At 40.3% G+C, this 25,277-nt stretch overlaps 2 protein-coding genes across 4 annotated transcripts; both read left to right on the forward strand.

The window, feature by feature from the left end:
* Nucleotides 1-5,172: 5,172 nt before the first annotated feature.
* LOC135106475 (PRL-1 phosphatase-like) lies at nt 5,173-16,645 on the forward strand. The gene is made up of 5 exons (XM_064015504.1): nt 5,173-5,358; nt 6,901-7,940; nt 10,629-10,760; nt 11,080-11,246; nt 12,120-16,645. The coding sequence occupies exons 2-5, from the start codon at nt 7,812-7,814 to the stop codon at nt 12,232-12,234; spliced, it is 543 nt and encodes a 180-aa protein (XP_063871574.1). The 5' UTR covers nt 5,173-5,358; nt 6,901-7,811; the 3' UTR covers nt 12,235-16,645.
* Nucleotides 16,646-17,352: 707 nt separating this feature from the next.
* On the forward strand, nt 17,353-24,772 carry LOC135106476 (F-box/WD repeat-containing protein 2-like). Of its 3 annotated transcripts, XM_064015508.1 has the most exons (7): nt 17,353-17,512; nt 21,450-21,605; nt 21,992-22,144; nt 22,277-22,503; nt 22,626-23,511; nt 24,046-24,241; nt 24,495-24,635. In XM_064015508.1, exons 2-7 carry the CDS (start codon nt 21,472-21,474, stop codon nt 24,498-24,500), a joined length of 1,602 nt encoding a protein of 533 aa, XP_063871578.1. In that variant the 5' UTR covers nt 17,353-17,512; nt 21,450-21,471; the 3' UTR covers nt 24,501-24,635. The 3 variants fall into 3 exon arrangements, with proteins under 3 accessions (XP_063871578.1, XP_063871575.1, XP_063871577.1); XM_064015505.1 differs by having other exon boundaries at nt 24,046-24,772; XM_064015507.1 differs by lacking the exon at nt 17,353-17,512 and adding an exon at nt 21,029-21,118 and having other exon boundaries at nt 24,046-24,772.
* The last annotated feature ends 505 nt before the right edge of the window (nt 24,773-25,277 follow it).

Below are 25,277 nucleotides of genomic sequence, written 5' to 3' on the forward strand. Positions count from 1 at the left end.
GTGGACGGAGACTGGAGGAGGGGATAGGTATGATGGAGAGATGAAGGGAGAGTATACCGTGTGATTTTCCTTCCCCTCTCCTTCCTCTCCCGTCTTATGTCGTTTCCTCTCTCTCCTCTCTCCTAGCCTCTCTCCTCCTCCTTCTCCTCCTCCTTTTCCTCGCATTCTAGAAAAGGTGTTTTTGCATTCGTTCTTTAGGCTCAAATTTCTTTCTTCTCTTTCTTTTTTTTTTGCTGAGTTAACTATGTGAAAAAAAAAAACTTTGTGACCTCGATTTTATTCTTCAGTTTACTTATTTTCACCGTGGCATGTATTAAAAGACGCAACATAACATTACAGATACGATCGTCACTTGTTCTTCAACCTTCATGGACAGTCAGAGCATCCATTGAGTGCATTTGGTAAGCAAGTCGGTTACACGCACAAGACAGCCATGATAAGCAATTACTATCGACTAAAAATATCTCATTGTCCTAAAGAGTGGAGCAACGGCCGATATACGCATGTCATAACACCAGTAACCTCATTGTTCGTGGCGGAAAGGAGCGATTGGGTGAAGTCGACTGATGCCAGGATGTCCACAGAATTTGCTGCAGTAGAGGGGGATCTTGAAAAATACCCAGATCACCCGCCGATCTGGTTGGGTTGCCGCCAAGTCTGCAGGTGGTCGGTCGCTCGGTCGCTGGTCGCATGATCCCAAGATTTGTAAACAAACCAAATTAACTTTCGGGTGTGAGGAATCCTGTCAAAAAGCTATTCTTTCCTACTAAGCCACCGAAGATAGGGCGTGCGGTCATCACTGGATGGTTCAGCACGTCGTAGTAACCCGTCATGCAGCGATGTGATGCTAGTGGGTGCAAGGTTAAAAAAATATCATACGTCTGTGAGTCACATACTTAAAACTGGCTCATCTGTTGTTCTTGGCGACGGACGTGTGTTTGTGATTATTTCGAGAGTTATGTCGTTAGATTCTCTTATACGGATGAGATCCTGGCCTGGCGCCTTCATGTACTTTATGCTTCAGTGTGCCGCAAGACACACTTCCTCGTTGTGACAGTATTACCATGGCCTTTTCAGCCTCACTCATACCCAGTGGCCTCGAGAACATTGAAATCAATCGACCTGGAAGTTTGAGAGAGAGAGAGAGAGAGAGAGAGAGAGAGAGAGAGAGAGAGAGAGAGAGAGAGAGAGAGAGAGAGAGAGAGAGATGGATAGTAATAAATGGAAAAAAAAATTATATATATATATATATATATATATATATATATATATATATATATATATATATATATATATATATATATATATATATATATATATATATATATATAATATATGGAAAAAAAATCCTCACCTTCCCTAGTCTTCCTTTCAGTCAAATTTAACACAAGGATTTTGATGCGAAGGAGGAGTTATAATAGTTGGTGATGAAATTTGAGGAAATAAATACCGAAACATAAGCGGTGAAGGATGAAGAGGAGGGAGAGGAGAGAAGAGGAGGAGGAGGATTTTATTGATGCGGTGAGTGAGTGAGTGGGGAGCAAATGAGGATGTGGTAGTTGTGGTCGTGTCGTGGGTGGGAGAGGGCGCGGTAAGTGAAGCCAAGTCGTGTGTGTGATGCTCGGCCGGACCGGGTGTGCCTGCCAAGAGCGTGCCAACAGTGCCTCCCAGTACTTGGCCCTTCCTACCTCTCCTGTGCATGGTCGCTGCCCCACAACACACGCCGCGAGTTCTCAGCTGTCTCGCTCCGCCCCCTTGTCTTCTCCGCTTCATATTCCATTTCGACATCAGGAATTTGAATGAGTTAACGTTTTTTTTTTTTTTTTTTTTTGTGAGGTTCTTTCAAGGTCTTCATGCAAGTGATCACCTTCACACTGCGGCGACACAAAGCCAGTCTCCATGGTGCCTCCTTCCCTCGGGCATGAGATGACTTACAAACCTTTCTATATCGTATATTATGACATTGGCCAACAAACACATGCAAGTTATTTATTCTCAGAAAATCGTTCGTTGTGGCACGTCGCCCAAGGTGTCGAGAACCACTGAGGGGGGGAGGGGAGGCGGGGGAGGCGCCCCGTGTCTTATATTTACTTAGCACGAGACCAAGACAGGAAAGACAAAAAGGCGCAGAGTGAGTGTTTCAACGAGACTGGCGGTGAAGCAGTGAGCGTCACTGCCTCATAGCTTGTCACGATGTCCTGCTTTACTATGAAGGGCGTGTGCTTCAGGCTGAGGACGATCTCCTTCCTACATAACTTTCACACACCCTCCCACCAGCCTCTCTCAACTTCACCCTCGCCCCAGCTGCACGTCATGCAATCATCGCCCTGTTTTCCTCATTGACTCAGGGGCACACTGGCATATGCGTTGTAGGTATAAAATATAGAAAGCACACAAACACATGGACGATATCTCAAATTCAAGGTGTGTATGTGTGTGTGTGTGTGTGTGTGTGTGTGTGTGTGTGTGTGTGTGCTCCCTCGAGAACACAGATAACATGTTCATTTAGGCAGTCACTATTAATAAGAAGCATAGCACTCGTTATAAGTAAGGTATGCTGGTGTGTTTTGTTCCCCGAGCTAAAAGCCGCAGAAGGTCTGGATCACGGCAACACAAGGAGGTGCTGAGCTAGGCCCCGTAACAGCAGGATCAGCTGTGGATACTGCTAAGGTGACACGTGCTGTTTGCAAACGTTAGCGCGCACAGCCTTCAGGGCTTATCTCACTTACAAGATAATATCCTATGTTTCTCAGCGACAGCAAAACATTATGCCATTATTATGTAAATACTTGGCAAGCGTATTTACTTAAGTCTTCACTTAAGGAATGCAAACAAAATTCGTGAGTAAAAAGTTACTTCCTTATATACGTAATGTAACTTGGGTACGTAGTACCTACATAAGAGTACGTGTAGAGGTCAATGAAATGCGTCGAGCTGAGGGGAGATGAGATGGGGGCGCGCCAAGGGAACGCTCGAGACACCCTGACAAGCACGTGAGAGGGCCAGCAGGGCGGGGAGAGGAGAGGAAGGGAGGGGTGCCACCTGCTGAAACAACGCTTCGCCAGCAAAGGTGGGAACAAGGCGGGAGCACGGGACGCCCTCCACCAATGACAACTTCAGTAAAAGAACCTAGACAGCCCAACAAGACTGACGCTGCCATCGTGTGAACATGCTGAAGCTTGTGACCTGAGGCGGTACTGACCTCTCGGGACCCAGCGGACGGGAAGGAAGGAAAGGTTGTTACTCATCGTTTCTGTTGATTCCTCCGGGCTGGTATTCTTCTCCAAAGTTTGTCTTATACATCCTTTCCAAACGTTTCCTTGTGTCCGCTGCTCCCAGGAGGGCTTAATGTCAACACACACAAGGTGCAACATCGCACAGATCATAGTTCTTTTTAGCCACCTTGAGCCTCTGTGCCAGCATGTCCTGACCTGTCACTCCCCGGTTCCTGACACACTCCTCTGTAATCTGTAGTCTGTGCTGCCCAGGCCGCAGGTGAGCCTCCTTCGATCGGTCCTTCCTCCCACGTGCACCGTCTGAGTCAACCGGCAGCGCGTCACAGTAGATACCGCTGACGCAGGTGAGTCAGCGAGGTGAGTCAGTGAGCTTTGAGGAGAAAACACTCAGTCATGCTAAGATGCTGCAACATACTGGTTGTGTTGAAAAATAAAGAAAAAGTTCAACCTGACCTCTGCAACCGAGTGACAATGGTGGTGGCAGACAGGCAGAGGGCGAGAAGCTCCTATTCACCTCACCGTCAGAAGTCAGCGGGAAGCAGTTGCGTGTGGCCCTGAGCCTCTGAATCAACTCTTTTTTTCTTCTCTCTCTCTCTCTTGACTGTACTGGATCTTGCACATAGCACTAGATGATAGGCAGGGATGGCATGATGTGTTGATCATTTCTTTGCAACCGTAAGTGGTAAAATGATGCAGGGAAGTCAACTCGATCGTGAGAGTGACGGCGGTGACGTGAGAGGTGAGGGAGGGGACAGAGGGGCCGTGCCAGCCTCGCCGCAAAGACCATGAGACACGACATTCCCCCCTCTACCTCCGCCCCCTTCCTGCTCCCGCTATCCCTGTTCTTGTCGTCTTTGCTCCCTTCCCTGTTCTGTCCATCTCTATCTTTCTCTCCATCTGTTGTTACCGTTGTTGTGCGTGGATGGTATAGTCCAGTGTCTGTCCCTGACCCGGCGCTGTAGGAGCATCTCAAGGACGCGTGACAGAGAGCAGTCACGAGATTGACTTATCAGTCGTTCGAAGAAGATGCATGAATCTAACAACGGTGCAGCAATAACCTTTTACGCTTGTATTCTTTCTAAGAATGTCCTAGGATCTCCTCGTACCAGCTTATTTATTTCTTTTTCTTTTTCTATTGTATGCTGGTTTTCAGTAAGTATTCTGGGCAGACATAATGTCGAGGCCAGCAACACGGAGCCCGAGTCAGACAGAAGGAAGTGAGTGCAAGATTACGGCAAGCACCTGAAGGAACGTTATATAACATGCTGGGAACAATAAATATCGTTCAAGGCAGGCAAGATAATATTTACATTAAGTTGTCATCAAAACATCGATATATCTAGACCTAGTTTATTTTAGGCTACGCGTTGACTATTATTAGAGGGAAACAGCAAGTTAATTATCCCAGCAGGACACAAGCCTGTTGTTGACCGGTACTTAGAGCGAGTCGGATTCTTCCTTCCTCGGTAAAATATTGCACAAGGTTTCTCGGAAACTCACCAAAGGCGAGGACGCAGTTTACAAGCGAGGATATATTACAATTTAAGCGACATACTTCCCTCAACATCTTATCACTGCTGACGTAATTGCTAGTTAATGTGATGTAGTTGAACGTTCCCCGATAGATAACCTTAATTTCATAATTTAGAGGCAAGAATGACTTTCGGTGATCAAGTTTCTCTTACGTTTAGTCTTAAACCACATTTCGTCATGACCTGGCTTTGCGCATGCGTCCACGGCATTAGAAAGTCCTGGATAGCGCGCTAAAACAGCACCAAAACTACTTATAAAGCCACGAAAACAATATAAAACCATACGGATGAACCATATCTTACCACCTGATACTTACTATATACACATTTTTGAATTAGAGCATGAAATAAGGCATTCGCGAAAATAAGAGCGTGGCAAAGGCAGGTGCGGGCGACGCATGCGCGGCGGGTCACGGTGTGCTGAGCCCTGTGTGCCTCCTAGCGCTGCCCTGCACATACACCCTTCCTCTCACAACTGATGCAAAGCCAATGCATCACCTTTGATAAAATTTGTACGACGCGCCTTCTTCTGTGTCCAGGAAGTGAATTGAAACATGAAATTTAAATACTGCGGCAACAACAACGCACAGGTGAGAGAGAGTGAGATCTGAGAATGTGAGGGAAGGCCGAGCAATGGCTGAACACTCCCTGGCCTCCTTATTTCATACCCTGGTACTCCACTGTACCTTCCCCAGTTTATGTTGGCCTACGGAAAGCTGGAGAGTTGTAGGGGGAGTAAAGTGGGAGGTGGGGCTGGAGTAGGCGGGGGTGTTGTGAGGGGTGTGGGCGGGGGAGGGACCAAACGGGGCGCTGAGATAGGCCTCCTTTAGTACATTCTTCGATAATTCAGCTCCTTCTGTATGCCTATGGGGTTCAGTAGCGAAATATATGTGATGTGGATGATATTTCGGGTCCTTTAGGTGTGTGGAATGAAGGCAAGAGCGAGTTGAGAGGGCTCAGTGGAGGTAGGAGGAGGAGAGGCGAGGAGTGGCAGCCATACTTAGGCGTTCTCAGCTGACACGCCACTTGATCCCTCGGAGAATTGTTATGTCTCCAGCCCTTCCTGCATAAGTCTCATCTTTTTGGCTCCGTAGCGTGGCTGAGACAGTGTCTTTGCAGTGTTAACCTACACGGGGACGAGGTGGGAGTTGTGAGGTGTGAGTTGGGTTTGGTGAAGTGTTGGGTGCACACCTCCTGTGGCCTTGGGGTGTCTAGTCTTTGTCTGGGTATTAACTTAGGTTTCCTGTGAGGTCTCGTATCTCTCCTGGCCTTCTTTCTGGCTCTCCTTGTCCCCCATATGGTCCCGGGGAAGGATCTGACGGCTTCACACCTGCCATGGGAGGATTTGTAAGAAGGGCACTGTTGCTCCTTTTGTGTGGTGGTGCAAGAAGTAGCCTTGGATTCTCAGGGTCAGGGGATTGACCCTTATTACTTACGGTGTTGGGTTCTGTATGTACTCCTCACTGGGACTGTTGGGGTGAACTGTTTCTATCCTGGGGTTTATGGGGTGGTTGTTGAGACATGCTTATGGATGTGATGTTAATTTGTGAGTGGATGGCATCATAAGTATTTTTCTTGTGCTTCTAAGAATGTTCTGTATTATTTCTTTACAGTATTGCTGTAGGTATTTTAACTACATGTAACATATGTTGAGTCTTTCAAGAAATTTTGCTGCACTTGGTATTTTTCTTTGTTAACTCAAAAGCAGATGTTCAAGGTAGGTTGCAGTCTTAACCCTGATTTATGTATGCCAGCCGTATCAGCACCTGCAGTAGAAGATAATTTTGCTGAGAAAGTTAATGTCTTACCATGCCTATAATGTGTATATGTGTTACTGACCAAATGGACTGAGTTACATGAGCAGAACAAAGTACTTACTGTAAATATTAGAGCATATTCATTGTATATGTATTCATACATAGTTTTTATTGTGTGTGTGTGTGTGTGTGTGTGTATATATATATATATATATATATATATATATATATATATATATATATATATATATATATATATATATACGAGAAATCAGCCAGTTATGTTGTAATTAGATAGGTAGAATTTAAAAGTTTGCATTACTCAACACATCAAAGTGGGAAGGAGAGATTATTGATTTTTATCTTTCATTGCAGCTGTCCAGTGGGCGAGGCTACACACTTATGGAGCTACTGAAGGGCTCTGGCGAATTCTGCAAGGCACAATATCACATCAAATAAGTGAAAAGAAGAATTAAAAGCCTGCATCGTATGCCAATATATATGTGAATTATTTGTGTGTCAGTGTGTGAATAGTGGGAGACTGAACTTGGAATGGGGTAAAGTGAAGGCACGAAAGTGAGTGGGGTCCCCAGTGGCTGCGTTGTCTCTGTTACTGCGGCTGCTGCCACCACCACCATCACCACCATCATCGCCACCGCCACCACAGTCATCGTCACCATCCTCATCTCCATCACCATTACTGCCCTTCTGCTTTAGGGGCTTCCTGTCCCAAGTCCTGCAGGAGAGGACACAAGCCATCCTGGCAGTATTTTTTGGCGAAATCAAAATTGGAGATTATCGGCATTGGTGGAGGAGGCTGGAGAGTTGCTCCCTCGCCCCATCCAACCCTGAAGCTGTATCCAGGCAGCCCCCTTCCTTCACTAGCTCCATCCTCAGCAGGCTTTTTACCATTCAGTTTCTATCCATGAAGAGCCAAAGTGCGTGTGTTCCAGTTGAATGTATATAGCGTGATTGCAGAACGGTGTATAATATCTGATAACTGCCTTTTTTTATAAATACGAAGTACACATATAAAAGTATATAAATATATACATATATATATATTTGTAATTATCAAGATCTCACACAACCATACAAGTCAGTGAGACCTCTCTCCCCACTCTTGGTGGAAGGTGCCATCCTGCTCTGGGATTGCCATCACCTTCCTGCATCACTCAGTAGCAAGCAGTACTTCCAGACATCTCCAGAAGAAAGCAACTTGCCTCTCCATAGTATCTGCAAGAGTCTACGCATAACCCTTGTTCTTTTTTTTTCGTACGAGCGTTATGAGTGCAAACAGTGCAAACATGAGATCCAAGAGCATCCGACCCGCCCCCTCCGAGATTGAATACAAGAACATGCGCTTCCTTATCACCGATCGACCAACAGATGCCACTATGCAGTCGTACATTGAGGTGAGAACCAATGCCTTTCTGTCCTCTAGTTTAATGAAATGCTGCTCTATTTAACAGGTGTGTTATGAATATGTAGTTTTTTGTGGATGCATCAGTTGCAATCTATTCCGAGGTTAGATTGAAATATTGAAGCTAGAGATGGAGTTGAATCTAATTATTGTTCATTGTAATGATTTCATGTATTCTGTTGATTGATGTGCCACAAGTCAAGTTAGTGAAATAATTATTTGGAATTGTTGCAACTTTTTTTTTTTGTCTACTAATAGTATTTTTGCACATGTAAATGTAACAGTGAAAGTTTGATATCTGTGCTTATAGATATTTATTTATATTCTATTCAGTTTATTTATATATATTTTCTTTGTTACCTGTTAGCTATATTTTTTCCTTATTTATTTTGCTGAAGTTTCAAACTTCAACTACTGTTAAAATAGGGCAAGCCTACTTTAAAGTATATAGAACTTTTGCCACTCATCCGAATGATGTCTGGAATCCTTAGTGTTTTGAGTGTAGATATAAAAGCTGATGTGGTGGAAAAGAGAGAATAAGAGAAGAAATAAACCTAGATGAAAACCATACAGTAATAATGATGGTGGCTGACATCTTCTTTGTTCCTTTTCTTTGTTCATGTTATGGAGTATTAACATTGACCACAGACACCCAAGGCATCTACTAACACACAAACCAAACATGTCAGTTTTGATTGTGAGAAGCATAAGACAAGAGACAGTGCTGACAGGCTGTATAGAGTCAGCTCACAGCTGAAAGGACATGGGGTCTGCATCCCAGGCTGGGATGTGTCAGAGCCTCATAATTTAGCACAAAAGGTGTCCGACTTAACTCTTTCAACCACAGGGAGATGCCTTTGTCCTGCTGCAGAAACTTGAGGTGCCATCACACTAGCACATTTTTCATGAACTCTTTGTCAGCTTTTTGAAAGTCGAGAATTTCTTGAGCATGCCCCATCACACACGCACAGCTTTTCATCTACACTTTGTCAACAGTAAACAGTAAGCAAACATGGCTTGTGGCACTCGTGGAGAATTGGGGTCCTGGGCTGGCTGCAGTGGCTGGGCCTGCGGCCTGCTGGTATGAGTTGCCAGTTATGCAGTGTTACCATGTTGAGTGAGGATACTGCCATACTGGGCAGGTTATGCATTTTTATACACCATTGTCTAATATTTCCCGGTCACCTTATTTATTATGCTTTGCCACACACACTCCAGGCAAGTAATGATCACAAAATTTGTGTGTGTGTGTGTGTGTGTGTGTGTGTGTGTGTGTGTGTGTGTGTGTGTGTGTGTGTGTGTGTGTGTGTGTGTGCATGCGTGTGTGCGTACACACCTTTGAGGTGCTGCACACCATTGCCTGATATGATGTTCTCCAGTCATGCTCTCTGTCTTACTCCCCTGTCTCTCTCCCCCCCCTCTCTCTCTCTCTCTCTCTCTCTCTCTCTCTCTCTCTCTCTCTCTCTCTCTCTCTCTCTCTCTCTCTCTCTCTCTCTCTCTCTCTCTCTCTCTCTCTCTCTCTCTCTCTCTCTCTCTCTCTCTCTCTCTCTCTCTCTCTCTCTCTCTCTATATATATATATATATAATATATAGCTACATTGGCTGCTGCCTACTAGTCTCTTCTGCCCAACATGGTAACACTGCAAGAAAATGCATAACTGGCATCACATACTGACAGGCCTCAGGCCCAGCCACCCCAATTCTCCACAAGTGCCACTCCTCTGATGCACAGGCAGGCACTCACTGTTCTGCACTTCATTACAAGTTTTGTAAATTGTAATCGAGCCAAATGAGTTAAAATGGTATCCAGCTTCCAAGAGTGGAGAAACAGGGACCTTCCAAAAGTGTAAACATCTATCAAGTCATGCAAGCCACTGTGTGTTGTTATGTATTCACAAGTTAAATGTAATGACATGTGAAATTAAGGGATTTATATATTCTTTATTTAAAATTTATGTAATTGATGAATCAATTTATTTAAAAAAATAAGATTTAGCATATCTTCATATTATAAACAATGGATTTTCATTTGACAACAAAAGTTGATGACAGCCCTCTTCTGTGAAGGCAACTGCCTCCATTTGATGACACTGACAGTAAAAGATGATGGAAAGAGGTAAAGGTTGATGGAAACCAGAGTTGACAGAAAATGTGTTAGTGTGATGGCACCTTTACTGGCTGATGATGTCGAGTGTGCCTTCTAGTGACCACATAACACTTTCATAAGCTTTGCCAGTTATGAACTGTAGTTGTGAACCTGTCTTTAGGTGATTAGAGGAAAGCATAATGTAGAATACAAACATAAATAAGTAGAGTTTGTTTTATGTTTTTTAAAAAGGAGTTTCTCCTATTGATTATATGGTAGAAACAAAGAAACAAGGAGACTTGTTATGTGATTGATCCTGTGGGCTTATTTCAAAGTAAATTCCCCTTCTATGACTTGTCCAGGATAGGTACCCAGTCCCCCCACTCTATTCCTTTGTTATGATTGTTGAAAATTTGCCTGTGTTGTAATCAGATATTTCATCAGTAAGTGTATTTAGAACACTTGGACTTTTTATTAGTAGTCTAACCTGAAATTACAAGCTTCCAAGGCCCATAAACTAAGGGGGCATTTAAGCAGTAGGTGTCATTTTTGACAGTAAGCTCGTATTACCTCTCTGTGCCTCTCCTCCCTTAGGAGCTGATGAAGCATGGGGTGCATGACGTGGTGCGGGTGTGTGAACCCACCTACAAGACTGACGAGCTCAAGAAGGCTGGGATTTCAGTGATGGATCTGGTGTTTGATGATGGAACATTCCCACCAACAGAGGTGAGGCTGGCTTCATTCTTCCTCTGTCTGGTGTTTAGGGGTTGTCTGGAGACATGGTTAGCTCATTGATAATTTTCCTTGTGAAGTTCATGACTAAAAATGGTAAATCCTTTTATGTAATGGAGTTCTCTTGTGATTTTGACCATTACTGAATTAAATTGATTCTGTTCATGTATTTCTTTTTGTGCCATCCTCTGTATAAGAAAATCCTCATTTGGTAAGGTAAACATGTTTGTGTGTGAGGTGGACGATGTTTTCTGTGACATGCTTTTGTTTGATTACTTTAGGAAGCAGGTTTTGAAGCAGTATTAACACACAGGTGGTGGAGGAATGGCTGGGTCTTCTCCGTCGCCGCCACCGTGAGGAACCCGGCTGCACCATTGCTGTCCATTGTGTGGCAGGGTTGGGCCGGGCTCCCGTCCTGGTGGCTGTTGCTCTCATTGAGCTTGGACAACGCTATGAGGATGCTGTGGAGCTTATCAGACAGTAAGACATTTTCATTGCCTGATATAGAGATTTTTAATTATTTAGAACATCTTCCTTTTCCTTTTGACTGCTCCCATTAGAGTTCACCACAGTAGATCATCCTTCTCTAATATGCTCAGTATTCTGTGCCTTTCTCTGTCACTTCCACCACTTACATGTCTTCTTTCACTGCATCCATAAATCTCCTCTTGGTCTTCCTCTCTTCCTTTTGCTGGGTAGGTCATTTCCAGCATCCTCCTTCCCACATATGCCTCATCCCTTCTGACATGCCTGAACCATCTTAATCTTGCCTCTTGCCTTGCCCCCAAACCAATGTACATGTGTTGCCCCTCTGATGCGTTTGTTCTTTATTTTGTCTCCTTTTGTCATTCCAAGAGAATACCACAGCATCATCAATTTCACTACTTCCATCTTGTCTCTGTTATTGGTAGTTTCTATACCATATAGCATGGCAGACCTTGGTACCATTTTGTATATTTTTCATTTTGTTCTTGCAGAAAGCTTTCTGTCACATACCACTCCTTTCACCATCCTCCAGTCTTTCCGTCCAGCCTGCACTCTCTTCCTAACCTCTCTAGCACACTCTCCATTCCTCTGTACCATTGACTTCAAGTATCTGAATTCATCAACCTTTGCCATCTCAACATTCTACAGCCTTATTGTTTCCTGGTCATCTCTTTTGAAACACGGGTGCTTAGTCTTGGATCTGCTCACTCTCGGTCTTCTGTTCTCTGGTGTTTATCTCCATCTCTCTAGCTCAGCTTCCACTTCTTTACTGCCCTACACTGAAAATATTTATTAATGTGTTAGGTATCTCAGAATGTGAAATATTTGTACTTATGCAATACACGTCCTTTACTTCATAATTTGCAGGAAGAGACGAGGAGCCATCAATGCCAAGCAGCTGGCCTACCTGGAGAAGTACCGTCCCAAGTCTCGACTCAGGCTAAAGAATGGCCATAAGACTGGTGCATGCTGCGTACAGTAAGGGTAAGGAGGAGAGCACACTGTTGTGGCACCTTGACATACATCACACTTTGTTGATGCCATGGTAATCATTTTGTAGACTTGTTTTTTATTTTGTATTTGCATCATTACTTTCATTTTATCAATCAGTTAAGGGTTTGTTTACCTGTAAAGCTACTGCTGTCCAAACATTATACAGGATGCTGAGGTAAATGGAAATTGTCATTATTATTATTATTATTATTATTATTATTATTATTATTTTTATTATTATTATTATTATTATTATTATTATTATTGCCATGTATGGAAACTTGTGTATGAAATGCCATTTGTGGAAACTCAGTGTACGGGAAGTGATGTCAAAAAAATATATGGTTGGGGGAACTATATTCCAGATAGCATTGGCAATAGAAATGCATATCCTCCCTCTGTTTGTGAATAGGGATTATCTACTAATACAATTGTGTTTTGTTCTGATGTGTTGATGCCCCTTTCTCTCAATACTATAAAGAGATGAAAGAATATCATGGGGATGTTGCCACGAGTGAAGGATGTTACTGATGATCATGTAGTCATTTGGGGAGGGGGGTGGTTCCCTGGAGCTCCTTCAGTCCACACCTGTGTGAGGTTCTTATTCCTTGAATTTCAAAAGACAAAACTTTTAAAGGAATGTCTGGATGTAACATCACACCAAACCTCATGCCTCAAGATCGCCAAGCCTTAAATGTAATGTCAGCAGTACATAGTGGTCTGCAAGTGACGTGGAGTTGAGTGAGTTTGTTGGGTTAGTCCAGTCAGGTTTGTTTCACTGGAACGTGCCAGATTGCCGAAAGCATATCTCACACTCGTAGATCTTTTTAAGTAATTTGCAGAATGACTTCTGCTGATATTGCATAATGAGTAAAAGATGAAGTGGACAGTATTTAGGCAGACTGCAAATGAGTAATGGTTTGCATGGCAGGCCATCTTTTGTGTAATTCCCATGCATTTTAATGTGTATAGTGTGTGTGTGTGTGTGTGTGTGTGTGTGTGTGTGTGTGTGTGTGTGTGTGTGTGTGTGTGTGTGTGTGTGTGTGTGTTTGCATTGGAGATCAAGAATTTTATTGTAGTAATTATGCAGCATTCATGATATGCCCTTTCTTTAGTGTTCTGAATATCTTGGGCATGTATAGGTAGACCTTTAGTTTCATTGATGAATCACAAATTTACACAAATTTAAAGACATGGGGATATCTTTAGTTTTGTAAAAGACTTACAAGTGGATGAAAGTAGTACTGTTAGGAAGACGAGTGTGAAAAATAAGAATTTGATGTAAGAAATGGACAATTTATAAGTGACAAGTTTTTCATTCCTAAAACAGGCAAACTATTGTTCATGTATTATAGTTATGTTGACTATTCTGTTATTTCCTTCCAAATCCACATTTTCTTACTTCATATGGCTTATGTTATGGAAGTGAACATTATCAGATTTAATCCTCGCTTCGAATTTTAGCCTTTTTATTGTTTACTCTGTCCAACTCTGTAGTGAGCTATGGACAAAGAACAGTGATCCCTGAAGCATGTCTGTGACACTTCAGCAGGTTTTATTATATAATTTTTCATACGATTCTGTTTATTCATGTGGATTCTAATCCTATGATTTTTATTATTCATACAGATATCATAACCACCTCCCTTACAGGCCATCTTGCCATATTGTTATCCTGTAGTCTACAAATTTGTATGTGTAACATTTTGCTTGCAGTTTACATTTCACTGAAATGCCTATTTTTGTTTATAAATGTCTTCAGTATTCAGCTTTTTACATTGAACCATCAAGAATATGAAAGTGTTAGTGTTAGTTCCTACATGGTGTAAATGTCTATAACCACTGATGACTTAAAACTGTGAAACTGTGCAGTGTTGCACTGATCTGGGAAAATTGTAAGGGATGCTCATCATTTGTTTTCAAACTCAAAATGGCAAGTTTTCTTGGCCATAGAAACATACAGCAGCTTTCCTGATTTCTTGTAAAGTGCGGCTTCAATCTAGACTTAGCTTTACAAATTGGGTAACAGTGGCAATCTTCATAACAATTTGTCAATTTTTTTACTTATTTATTTATGTATTTTTTATTTTTATTTATTTATTTTTTTTCTCCATGACAATATGTAGATAGATTCATAGAGTGGCATTCATCAAAATGTGGCCATTAGTGGACATGGCTTAGTGTTTGCACTTCTGTGGTGATCTGTTCATAGGGTTTCATTCATACAATTAAAATTCACTGTGAATAAGATCCATCTCTGAACATTCAAGTTGGAACCACTGTATGGCACATGAGAATAAGCTGAGGGTAGCTTATTCTGCCTCTGCTCTGAGGATGAATCTATCATGGCTGTGACTATTGGCCATGCATTGCCAGCCACTAACATCCTTTCCTTCTCCCTAAGGGTGTATGGAATGTCTGCCCGTGTAAAAGTTATGAGTGTTATTTATTTTCTTAATGTCTACAGTCAAACCTTGTTTTTTCTAGCCTCAGGGAATAAGGATAGAAATAGGAAAGTCAGGGAAGGCTTTGTGAAGGATAGAAAAATAAACTAAGATCTTGTCAGGCATTATACTGGGTTGAATTAACAAGGTCTGAGTGTTTTCAGTTATGCCAGGGTTGGAGGTGAGCCACCACAGACTAAGCTTACTGCACAAAGATAAAACCATGGCACGAGGCATTCCAGTATGCCAAGAACAGTTTTACTTTGTATTAGTCCCGACTCTATAGCATTTGGAGGCAAACATTTTTTTAATCACTAGATTTTCAGCTATGTTTTCAAGCCATCAAGACATTTTGTAGTAGAATGTACCCATTTGTGTTCCTCTAGACATTTATCAATCAAATTAGAGACAAAGGTGAAAGTTATATATCATTTAATGCCACCAGGTTGAAAAACTTGTAAGCTGCTGTATATGGATTCATTGAAGGTTTTAATGTGGAGACACAAGCTGGCCAACTCTGGTAAGCTTCCTTGACTTGGCACTTGGTGAGTGCCATCTTAATGTGTGGGGTTCCCAGGGAAGGTCCCAGAGTCGTGTGGAGGAGGTACATTATGCAGCACTGCATCTAGTACGGATTTGGTGCCTTTTTATTTGAAATTTTAATTCTGTCAGATAGAATGAATTACATGGATTATGCACTTCTATGAACCAATTAGAAATGTTTTTAGCATTTTCACAAAAAAATATCATTGCTTATGTGCATGTTTATTTGATAGTGTGTTGAGTTTATATACTATTTAACCCAGAATGAATGTGTTAAATTCATGAAAATTTCAGCTATAAAAAATTGAGCTCAGCATTTTGGTCTCAGTGTGTATTGTAAGATCTAATGTCTTGTGTATTTTGAATTGCAAAGTCTTCACTTTTTCTAAACTTTGATGCAAGACTGGACAAGATGGCTCCTCTCCTATATATTTTTTCAAGGCTTTTTCTTCACTCTGAAGTAGTAATCCTGGCTTTCAGATTACTTGTTCAGAGAAAACTGGCTTGACTGCTACCCTCATGTTTGCTAGAAGAACTTGAGATGTTGAAATTTCAGCAGTGGCTTGAGTTCATTTTGTGTGGCTGGAACATGAGGGTGTTAGTGAGTCAAGGACCCCAGTCTTGACCTGTCCATCAGTGTGAAGTAGGCCACAGAAATATACATCATTAATTCTCTTTCAAGAATTACCAGAGGAGAGCTCACCATCAGTAGTTTTTCTTTTGAGTCCAGTTTGTTTATTATTATTATTATTATTATTATTATTATTATTATTATTATTATTATTATTATTATTATTATTTATTTATTTATTTATTTATTTTTTTAAGATTGTAGTCTTAAAGCTGTGGTGCCTAGTTTTATTTAAAGGCCTGCCTTGCATTATAATCATGTACTCGACTATACTTACAAGCAGTTTTATTTTAAATTATAATGTAACCTACTGTGTATTTGCCCCCATGCTATTTCATTAAATTTCGTTGATAAGGTCGTGGCAGTGACCTCGGTGTCGGACACGGGAAAGATATTTTTCTGAAGGGAAAAATAATTTCTAATCCGCACTCATACCAGGTCCCGTACGCTGATCTTGTCTTATCTTAATTTTCCTTCTTGCAACCTGCTCCCCTCCACCTCTCCTCCCCCCTGAGACAGTCTCCTGGTTAAGTTACAGAGTGTGGCCACGGTAAAGTGTGGTGGCCAGCTCTCGCATCACTGTATTACATTGTTGGCCCTCGCGCTGTAGATGCGCTAGGTGACCCAAGTGTTGTTGCGTGAGGGTCCTGGTGGCGCTGCTGTGGCATAATCTGTAAAGCCCTTGTGGAGCTGGCCAGGCCACACACAGCCTTTGTAAATGTCTGTATTTTTGGCTGACGATAGCAGTGTGAACTTGTTCATAATAAAAGTAATGGTTTTTTGTTACGTGATTCATTATCCAGTTTTGCTACAAGTTGATTGGTTACTACAGCACAGTGGGAGTAAATGCGTTAACAAGTGTCCACTCTATAGATCATAGGTTGAAAATATGTTCCTCCTGTACTATATTGACGTGAAAGGGAAGAACAGATGTGAAGAGGTTGCGACAGACTAGCCAGTAATGGAACCTGCAATGGAAGTAGTAGTAAGAGGTAAGCAAGAACTCGCGTGTTTCCAGAAACAAGGTATATTGACAAGAGATGATTGGGGGGACACCTGCTTACTTTCATATGGAAGAATAGGACAGCAAAACTTAACCGATTTTGAAATAAATAAATGATTATGACAATAGCTTGCTATCTATTCTACTCATGGTAATTTATATTCTAGCAGGGTGTGATAGCAAACCTAGATAATATTGCCTCATGAGACTAAGCTAAGGCATATCTGTTTAACCATCTATGATAAATCCTATTATTAATTTCTTCATTGATTTATTTATTCATGTATTTTATTTATTTTTCAAGAGGGGTCATGTAGTATACTTTTGTTCAATAATTGGGAAAAAAATGGTATAGTTAACTATTAGTATTGATATTAATTACATCAGTATTAGTAATAACAGCTGTTGATTTGATATGGTTGTGACTTTCATAGTTTGTCTGTGCTGATTTTCATGCCTGAAAATGACGTCACTGGTCGGTGTTGTCGTCTTGGTGATCTTTGTTATTAATGCAGTTTGTTTACTTGAGAGAGAGAGAGAGAGAGAGAGAGAGAGAAATTTTAACAGTGTAGAAGAACTTTCAAGAGAGTGAACTTTCTAATGGGCAATACTCCAGAACACATATATATGTTCGAGAATCAGTAAGGTAATTGCAAGTATATTCTTTATAGTTTAGATGAGTTAACCAGCGAGTGGTGGATGTGAAGCAAAAAGGTAATTATTCCATCAGTGGTCCGCCAACTCCAGGGAGTAATGCAATGACGGATTATGGAAATAACCTTAGTTTACTTAGTATACTAATTTCCAGACACTTATACATAATTTTACCCAGCTCTGTATTGCCTTTATTATTTTATTGTTAGTGCAATGAATAGAGATGTCGTCAGTTCTCACAAGGTCTTAGAATTTTAGCTCCTTGGAGCTCCTCCCACTTGACCACTGAAAAACAGACCAGCGGAGTTGACTGGCGATCTGCCCAAGGAAAAAGTGTCATACATTGGCAATGTGTCCTCACAGAGATCGCAGCAGCCTTAACCACTTGGTCCTTGAAGTTTGTGCTATTTAGAAGCGAACTGCTGGTGTTCCAGATCTTGTGATATTGTCAGTTGAATAAAAGTTATCATATAGGATCGATTTTTTTTTTTTTCCGAAGGAAAGAGACTGGGAGACGCATTGGTTATTTTTGGTTAATGGTCGTTACATTTAAAGAACAGTCATATAATAATATCCTGTAGCCTGGTTAAGACATTCTGGGTCAAAATGATGCCTGATGTTGGTCAATATGATTAGTAAAACTTGGTGCATGGTACTGTACCTGCGGCAGTTATGAAATGAAATGTCAAAGCATCTCTTTGCTGGTATTTTTTACACTATTTTCATTAGGTTAAGTTAGGTTAGGTTAGAAAATATCCAAACAATAGTCAATAAACGGAAAATATTTGCCATCCCCCATACACTATCCAGGCCCATCCTAACCGGCAAATTTGCAGTTTAACACAATACATCCTAACTTCTTTTTCTCTTCCTTCCCCAGCAAGCTTGGGAACCTGGTGAGAATGCAAGGTTTTAGGGTGGGGGAAGCTAGATTTAAATATCCTTAAAATATCTTAGGAAGATATGCCATATTTTGAAAATTTGGGGAATTTGTAACCTAATTTAACTTAACCAAACCACTGGACCACCCCTTAAGGACACTAATCTAACCTAATGTAACCAAACCGTATACCTTAATAAGAGGTGGAAGGCCCTGGGTGTGGTTGGTCCACCTCCTCTTCCTCAGTACTTGATTGATTTCAGCAAAGCACTGTGTCCACCACATATACACATGGTGATTGGCCAAAAAAAATTGACTTATTGGCTGGAAGTAAAAGACATTTGATGATGTTCCAATACATCATTAAAAGGAGAGCTCTCATTAGCTGAATAAATGAGATACAAGAGAGCATGCACCACTCCATACTGGAAACCAGCATACCAACACACACACTACACTGTATCCCTCCAAACGAGCCTCATCAGCAAGGACTTAGATATTGTCATGTAGCACAAGACGGATCATGTCACTGTAATGTAACCAGGTGTGACCACAAAACAAAATCCCCACTCACATGTTGTACAGTGAGTATTTATCACCATATGTGCATAATTTATCTGCTCCACAGGGAGCTGTTATTGGTAAGGTTACTCTGTATTATTTCTGGTGTCTCCAGTGTGGCTGATGTTTGCTCACTTACCTGGTCTGGTTAGGCTGCCCCATACATTGCAATCAGGATGGTCATGGTAAGGCCACTTTAATCATATATTAAGGACAGTCCATATTTGCCAGCATGCCAGTCTACAAGATTAAGGACAGCCCATATTTGCTGGCACGCTAGCCTACAAGATTAAGGACAGCCTATATTTGCTGGCACGCTAGTCTACAAGATTAAGGACAATCCATATTTGCTGGCACGCCAGTCTACAAGATTAAGGACAGTCCATATTTGCTGGCATGCCAGTCTACAAGGAGACTGAGTTGTGTGCCATAAGCAAAGATGGAAAATAATTATGGTGTTTGATTACTAGATATTTTCAGTGAATAAATGTCTCATACCAAGGCGGTGTTATTCATTGTAATAGTATAGTGCAACTCCTAAATTATCATGTAAACGCCCCCTCCCCCATAAAGAAAATCAGTGAATCCATCATGGTGACCTCATCTAGCAGTGAGTTTTAGTAATTGGTACATCATATACTAAAGAATTTTCCACAGTAATAAACAGTGGATTTTACCAAGCTTATATTTGTGTCCTCTAGTGTGAGACTAGGAAGCCAATTGGAAGAAATCAGAAGGTGAAATACTGCATTGATGGTGGAATATTTCCCTCAGTCTACAAGGAGACCTTTATGAAGTCAGTTGTCAATAATCTCTCTTTCACAGAGTACAGATCTAAGTGTGTCAAATGTTGACTGTAGGTTAGATCTGTAAGACCATCAATTTATTTTGTCCATTTATGCTGCACAGACTCCTGTAGCTGCAGGTCACAAACATAACTAGTGTTCCATGTACAAGATCCATATTCAAGCACAGCTCTTATGTGTAGATACCATAAAATTCTGGGAGCAACATAAGATAGACTGTAATAAGTTGGTAATTAGTGGAGCATCTTTATAAACTGTTAACCTGATTTGTATAGTGCTATCACCATAAATGCCTTAAATGTCTTTGTGACAGTCAACAATGTTCAGGTCATTACTATGTAAATTATGTCTTTGGAGAGAGCCAACATTATGCCAAGAGGTGACACCTCTTTGACAATGAAGGATAACATTTTGTTTAGTTGAGATGAAGGCCCAAGACATGGCAACAGTATTAATTGTACAGGTGGGCATTGTCGCAATAATTTATCGCAGTAATAATATTGGGTTATTGGCTATCCAATAATTATTTTTCCTGTGTTATCAGTTAATTGGTATTGCTGATACTTTTAGTTCCAATGTAGCAATAATCAATAATTTTGGTTTTTGGAACATATTCATGTTGAAGTTTCAATTTTTCAAAATCAAATGTAGTTATTTTACTGAAAACATTACTTTTCACTAGTGAAGAGACAGGATTAACACTGAATTTGAATTTTTCAAAAATTTTTCAGTTTTCTAAGATAAATATAAAAATAAAGATCTGGATTTATTGACTTTTTATTTAAAATATCAATATCATTATCACTAGTATCAGAATTTTGGATTTGTTGATTTATCAGTTATCAGGCGATAAATTTATCGCCAGCTATTAGTTATCAATCATCGCTGAGAAGGTTATTGTTATCGATTATCGGTTATTGTGATAAATTTTTTTTTCCTATTGTGCCCAGCTATGATCAGTTGTGTTTGTCTCACTGAGCTCTATTGATTTCACTTGCCATTGAGTTATTGGGATTGTGATAAATTCTCTGATATAGTCTTAGGTCATCTCCAAAAAAAGTTTCCACTTACAACATATATAGGATGGTAAGAAATTGACATAAATAAGAAACAAGAGTGGTCCCAATACCAGCCCTTCAGGAAGTCCACTCATCACTTTTCCACAACTGGTTACAACACCAGATCAGTAAGAAAATCTCCAATCCAGTCAAGCAAAGAATCACTGATGCCTAATTAAGGTATTTTCTTGATTAATACAGAATGACTTACAACATCAAAAGCTTTGGAGAAATCAAACTTTACTATATCATCTATATAACCTGAGTCATACCATCAAGTCACATCATCATATGTAAGTAACAACTGGTCATCAATAGCTCTGCCAGATCTAAAGTCAAATTGACAGTCTGGTTTCAAGGTACTGATATAAATTATCCATTATGATTCTCTTCAATGTTTTGCAGCAAACTGATACCAAGCTGATTGGTCTGTAATTGAGAGAAATGTAACATGAATTTTTCTTAAGAAGTGGCATTATGGTAGACTTCTTCCTGTCAGATGCCACTGTACCTGATGTAAGAGATTGAGAAAAAGGGGTTGGCTAGACTGTACGGTAAAATATTAATCTTAGCAGCAGCAAGTTTTTAAATTATGATGTGGGTATATTTGATGTTTTCCTGCAGGTGGTGTGATTGATGTGTTGGCATGGAGAAGGTGAGGCAGCAGGTGGAGGCATTGGGGGTGCAGGAGCAGCAGCAGCTGATAGTGGATCTCATCACCAGCAGTGCTCCAGAGGTACAGCTCAACCTCCTGCTTCCATCTGTTACTGCTGCAGCAAGGTGAGACAACACTCACCTGGAAAATACCTGTCATCCTCATTTGGCACACAAAACTCTAGCAATTCACAACACAAAACACATATTGATACATGGTGCATTTTTTTTTTTACAAGAGGACTACATCCCTTCATCCTTGAACAAGCTTGTAGGATGAATGATAAAGCAGTATTTTAGGTTAGGGAATGCAAATATACATTCAAGACTAACTGATTGTCTTGAGCATCTTAAGTAATCTTGTATCTTATGAACATCTGAACTAATTTAGCAGCATAGATATCCTAACATGAACTCTATTACTTCTGATTATGTTTATCTTCCAGCATCATTGCAGATCTTAATGAGCTCTGGACAAAGCAGTATTAAAGTGAAAACAAATATTTTTTCAGTTATGTCAAGTGGCGTTTAGTAACCAACTTACAAGGACAAGATACTCCAGACCTTCTGGTTCTGTTGCCTCCAGAGCTACAGCTGGAAGTTCTTTTGTATTTGGATGGTCCAAGTCTCTTGCATGCCTCTCAGGTGTCAAAGATGTGGCATAGGTAATACTGATTTGATTATTCTTCCCTGTGAAATATAGCTTGAAGAAACTGGATTTATGAGCATCTTTAATTTAGTAGCATAAATAATCTTATATGATATCTTTATTCCCTGTGATTATGTTTTCTTTTCAGCATCATTATGAATCTTAATGAGGTATGGTTAAAGCAATGTCGGAGGTTAGGAGTGAACATGAGCAAAGTTCCTGGCTGGGCTGACTGGCATAAGGCATACATAACATCATTGCGGCAACAGGTGTCACTGAAGAATGGCACAGCATTCTCAGAACGTTTCATGCAACTCCAGAATTGCAAGAAGGCTGTTAAAGCAGTAGATTATCAAGATGGGTTCCTATGTACTGGTAAGAAGTTTTCAAGTCAGTCTTGCAACATGTATTTTCATTGTCATTCATTTTAACTTTACTGCTTTATATTATGCACAACCACCCATATAGACTTTAACTTTGACCTTTCTGTATTTCAGTATCAGAAGAGGACTATATAAATATTTGGCAGCTAGATATGAATATTCCAGTGATGACATTTCCTGTTGAGCGAGCTGTGTCCTGCATTAAGTTTCACCCCAATTCTCTGCTTCTTTGTGGTCACTTTGTAGGCACCTTGACCTCTTGGGACCTGAGTAGCATGAGCCAATCTCGATGTACAGTGTGGGAACATTCTAATACCCGAGATCATGATAACTTCAAAAATAGATTCAAGATGCATGCAGGTCCTGTGTTCAGTTGTGACTTTTCTGAGGAACTGGATCTTTTAGTGAGTGGGGGTGCAGATGAATGCCTCAAATTATGGTCCTTATCTGCAGGGGTACAAGTCAAGTCTCTTTCCAATCAAGACCACTGGGTTTTGAGAGTCATACTCATACCAGATTTATCTTTGACCTCCAAGCACGATATTGTTTATATGACACGAGAAAATGTCAAGAAAATATCGTGGCCCTCAATTGTGAAACGAGATTGTGAGTGTAATGTGCCAGAAAAAGGTGCTGGCAGTTCTGCTTCATCACCCAAACCTTACGGAGTGATTGAAAAGATATCAGACAATTTTAAAATAAGTCTAAATGAGGGACATACAAACTTTTTCACTCCTGGTTTACAGTTCAGTAGCAAATACATTGGAATAATAAAGCAAGATGCAGAAGAAAAGCATGCCAATTTATGTGTGTTTGACATCGAGACATTTAAACTGGAGCATAATATATCTCTGAATATTAAAGTAAAAAAGTTACTTGCCCTTGGAAACAGATATGCACTGCTGCTCACTATGGGCAGTGTGCTGTACTCCTCCACACTGGTCATCATCGATATCGTCACAACAAAAATTATCGGCACCCGCTCCATACCTCACTCCAAGTAGGTTGAGAACTCACTTTAGTTCAAGGTTGAATGAGTTCCTTAATGTCTATTTTATTGAAAATTAATATATTTGTGGGTCACCAATGAGAGTATTAACTGGAAAATTAAACATGTTATTGTTTAAGACTGCTGGTAGTTCCATATTGTAATAATTTGGTGATTTTGTGTTGTATTGATAATAACTGACCATCTCTCAAATGCAAAAGTTAACCAGTATTCTCAATCATTCATCTCTTTCTTAGGTAGACTCTGGAACTCCCTGCTTGCTTCCACATTTCCAACTTCCTATGAGTTGAACTCTTTCAAGAGGGAGTTTTCAAGACACTTATCCTCCAATATCTGATTATTCTGTTCAATTTTGCTTTAGGGACTGGCACTCAGGTGGGCCTTTTTTTTTATTTATTTATTTATTTATTTATTTATTATTTTTTTTGTGGCCCTTGGCCAGTGGTCTTCTTACATAGAAGAAGAAGAACAAGAAAAAAGACAATTCTCATGCTTATTGATAATAGATTTGATTTTCCTTTACAGGATGACCACTCCAGATGGAGCCCAGTTGGTTGTGGGTGATGTTGAGTGGCTGAATGGGCTGGGGATGCACTTGCCAGAACCGGCCCGTTCACTGTCTGCTTTCCAAGCCGAGAATTCAAATTGTGCTACAAGAACAGGGATTATTGCTGGAGCTGGAAAGAAGCTTGCCAGCCAAGGCTACAGAACAGAGATCAGTGTAAGTAGTATGAACACAGTGCCACATGGTAACACTCAAAATATAAATGTGCAACATAATGCAGTGTCATGTCCAAAACGAAAACATAAATCAGATGAGTGCTGCAGTGAACCGTGTGGTAGTGAGACTGCAATGGATCACACAAGTCTTGATGCTTCCTGCTGTGCACGTGGTGACACACAGAATGACTTTGATGTAGCCTTGCATGCTGAGTGTGCTGGTGATCAGTGTCTTATGATGGACATTTCTCCAGAATTAAAGGCTTGCCAGGCTCTGGAGCAGCCAAGCTTCTTAGTGCTGGCTGCTGGAGTATTAAATGAACCTGGCCGTCTATTCACCCTGTGGTGGGCCCAGTCAAGACACACACACAAGTGCAAGAAAGAGTAGATATATATATTAGCAGATTTTATTTATATAATTGGAGTTCAGTGATATATATTAAATGCTTTACATAGGTAACTATTGCATCTTTAAGTTGAAAACACTAATTTTTATTATGGAAAAGCTTGATCAATTATACAATATAAATAACTATTTCTTTGAACTTGTCCTATAAGAGGCTAAATTTTGTGTCCACTCATCTGTTTCTTTCACTGCTCATAACAGTGAAGACAATAGTTTTGAAAGCTACAGGACTATAAGCTAAGAAATTCTTAATAATTGTTTTATGTTTATTCTTATCAAGTAAATCTGACATTAGTGCATTTATTTTACAGTAAAGTGTAATTGTTTACATTTTACCTTTTAGTTTCATAAGACATACCAGTAATTCATCATATTTACAATATTTGTGTCCCATATATTTTTTTCATATCATATACATACATAGTGTTATTTTATGAAAAGCAAAAACTGGTAAATAGTTTTAGTGTTTTTTATCTAATGAAAGCAAAATCAAGGATATATATATATATATATATATATATATATATATATATATATATATATATATATATATATATATATATATATATATATATACATATATATACATATATATACATATATATATATATATATATATATATATATATAT

Source organism: Scylla paramamosain, chromosome 13 (assembly GCF_035594125.1).
Source record: "Scylla paramamosain isolate STU-SP2022 chromosome 13, ASM3559412v1, whole genome shotgun sequence".
NCBI lineage: Eukaryota > Metazoa > Arthropoda > Malacostraca > Decapoda > Portunidae > Scylla > Scylla paramamosain.